Source organism: Dipodomys spectabilis, unplaced genomic scaffold, assembly GCF_019054845.1.
Source record: "Dipodomys spectabilis isolate Male_0828 unplaced genomic scaffold, ASM1905484v1 ptg000147l, whole genome shotgun sequence".
NCBI lineage: Eukaryota > Metazoa > Chordata > Mammalia > Rodentia > Heteromyidae > Dipodomys > Dipodomys spectabilis.
In genome coordinates this window covers 7,750,042-7,753,064 of record NW_024870824.1, presented here as the reverse complement: position 1 = coordinate 7,753,064, position 3,023 = coordinate 7,750,042, and the positions used below count along the sequence as shown (strand labels likewise).

At 54.0% G+C, this 3,023-nt stretch overlaps 1 protein-coding gene across 1 annotated transcript; it reads right to left on the bottom strand.

The window, feature by feature from the left end:
• Positions 1 to 253: 253 nt before the first annotated feature.
• On the bottom strand, positions 254 to 2,701 carry LOC122118119 (protocadherin alpha-1-like). The gene has a single exon (XM_042692030.1). It carries the CDS (start codon positions 2,699 to 2,701, stop codon positions 254 to 256), a length of 2,448 nt encoding a protein of 815 aa, XP_042547964.1.
• Positions 2,702 to 3,023: the final 322 nt, after the last annotated feature.

Genomic DNA, 3,023 nt, shown 5'->3' with positions numbered 1-3,023 from the left:
ATTCACTTTCTTGTGACACTGTATTGTATATGATCAACTCTTTCTTTACCCAGCAATTATGAGACCATCTGGTTCATCCCAAACAGTGCCAAAATATTAAAAATCGACATTAACTACTATGGAAGTATTTCTTAAAGGATCCTATAACGTAAATCAAAGGATATAATGATTTCCTTCTACATTATTTTTGTTTGCTAGATTTTAAGATGCCATTTCTAAGAAAGGTTACATAAGTTAAATCTAAAAGAGAAACTTAAAGCCAAAGCTTAAAAGTTAAACTTACATTACCAGAAGGATCCGAGTTCATGTCTGGAGGTTCACTTCTTTCTGATAAGTTCACACTTGGAGGCAGGCCTGGGCTGAAGGCCATGAGGTCGGTCTTGGGCGGGCCCTCCCCAGAGCACATCCTCTGCCTCCTCTGCTGAGAGTAGGACCAGCTCCCCACCGCGCTGGAGCACACCAGCACAGGCTTCCCAGGCGCGCACGCGCCCTCGCTCCGCCCCACAGCCGCCCCAGAGCACCGCAGCGCCACGTACAGCACCAGCGTCAGCACCAGCAGGCTGCACACCGCGCAGATGGCGATGATCAGGTACACGTTCACGTCCACCAGCGTCGCCTCCGAAGCCACGGCGCCCTCCGATGCACGCAAAGACAGCTTGGGCGATTGGCCGCTGTCCACCAGAGACACCAGCACCGTGGCGGTGGCCGTCAGCGCCGGCTCGCCATGGTCCTTCACCAGCACCAACAGGCGCTGCCTCGCGGCGTCCGCCTCGTCCAGCGCGCGCGTGGTGCTGATCTCGCCCGTGTACAGCCCCACGCGGAACGGGCTGCGCGCACCGGCCGCCGCCGGCTGCAGCTCGTACGACAGCCACGCGTTGTAGCCAGAGTCCGCGTCCACCGCGCGCACCTTGGTCACCACGTGGCCAGCGCCCACCGAGCGCCACAGCACTTCGCTGCGCGCGCCGCCGCCGCCGCCGCCGCCGCCGCCGCCGCCGGGAGGCCCCAGCAGCGCAGGCGCATTGTCGTTCTCGTCCAGCACGAACACCTGCAGAGTCACGTTGCTGCCCAGGGCGGGCACGCCAGCGTCGCGCGCGCTCACCTGGAACTGCAGCAGCTCCAGCTCCTCGTGGTCCAGCGGCTGCAGCGCGTACACCTTGCCGCTCTCCGCGTGCACCGACACGTAGCTCGACAGCGCGCGCTCGCCCACCCGCCGCTCCACCAGCGAGTACGACACGCGCGCGTTCTCCTGCGCGTCCGCGTCGCGCGCCCACACCGTGAAGATGTGCGAGCCGGGCGCGTTGTTCTCCTTCACGAACACCGTGTACTCGGCCTGTGCGAACACGGGCGCGTTGTCGTTCACGTCGGCCACCTCCACCGACACGCTGGCGGTGGCCCACAGCGGAGGCGAGCCCCCGTCACGCGCGGTCACCACCACCTTATACTCAGAGGTGGTCTCTCGGTCCAGAGCGCTGTCCAGGACCAATGAGTAATAATTTTTGAAGGTGGACACCAGCTTGAAGGGTGCATTGGGTGTCAAAGAGCAGGTCACCTGGCCATTCACACCTGAGTCGAGGTCAGACACCATAATGAGGGCGATAACCGTGCCAAGTGGAGCATCCTCTCTAATGGGCAAAGACAGGGAAGTGATTGCCAGTTCTGGCGCATTATCATTTACATCCAGCACTTTCACCAAAACTTTACAGTGATTTGACATCGGAGGACTTCCTTTATCAACTGCCTTCACTTGAATTTCATAGGATTTCTTTTCTTCATAATCCAGATTACCAATTACTCTAATTTCTCCTGAGGTGGAATCAATTTTGAATTTTTCTTGAATGTCAGGAGGAGCACCACCGCCAAAGGAAAAAATTACTTCACTATTTACACCTTCGTCAGCGTCAGAAGCATTTAGCCTGGTCACTAATGTTCCATTTGCTATAGTCTCTAATAAGTGAACTCTGTACAGGTCCTGGTCAAATACGGGGGCATTATCATTCACGTCAAGTACAGTGATTAGCAGCTGAACTCTACCTTCTAGTTCTGGTTTACCCCCGTCAGTAGCTGTCAATAATAAATGAAGTTCTGGTGTTTCTTCTCTATCCAAAGACTTTCTCAGTTCAAGAGAAAGAGATTTACCCAGTTCATCATTTGCTCTTATGTCCAAAGAAAAGAAATCACTGGGACTCAGAGTGTAAGTGAGAAGAGCATTGGCACCAATGTCTGCGTCAACAGCGCCCTCTATCGGAAAACGCGAATCGAGTTGTCTACTCTCAGAAATAAATAACCTTTGTTCTCTGTTCCGGAAGACCGGTGGGTTATCGTTAATATCTTTAATCTTCACCTCCACGTGGAACACCTGCAGCGGCCTGTCCACGATCACCTCCAGGTGCAGGCTGCACTCCGCGCTGCGCCCGCACAGCTCCTCCCGGTCGATCCGACCATTCACAAACAAAATGCCATTCTGCAGATTTACCTCCAGAAGGTCCCCGCCGCCCTTGGACGCCACCCGGAACAGGCGCGGCACCAGCTCCGTCAGCTCCAGCCCCAGGTCCTGCGCGATGCGGCCCACGAAGGTGCCGTGTTTGGCCTCCTCGGGGACCGAGTAGTGGAGCTGGCCGCTCCCTGCCTCCCAGATTGCGGGGAGCAGAAGCGAGAGCAGCAGGGGCGGGGCTCTAAGGCCTCCACTCCCGGGAAATACCATCGCAAAACAGTACCTTTCGTACCTCTCTTGCTTTACTCCAAAATCATACTTTCAATACCGTCTTTTCAATCATTTTCTCCTTGCCATTTCTGTCTTCTCTCAGCTTGCGACGAAATGGAGCTTCCTGTTTTAATTTATAGTGTCTGATATCTCATTCCCATTGAAAGGACTTTGTGGTATACAGCGACATCATGTGGTTAAGGTGAATTTTAGCGCCATTCATTGGTCTTTGAAAATAGTCTATATTCATTTTCAGACCATTCAACGCAATCATTTTCAGTTTATGTCCTCAAAAAAAAAGGACATTTCAACTCTTGTGTGA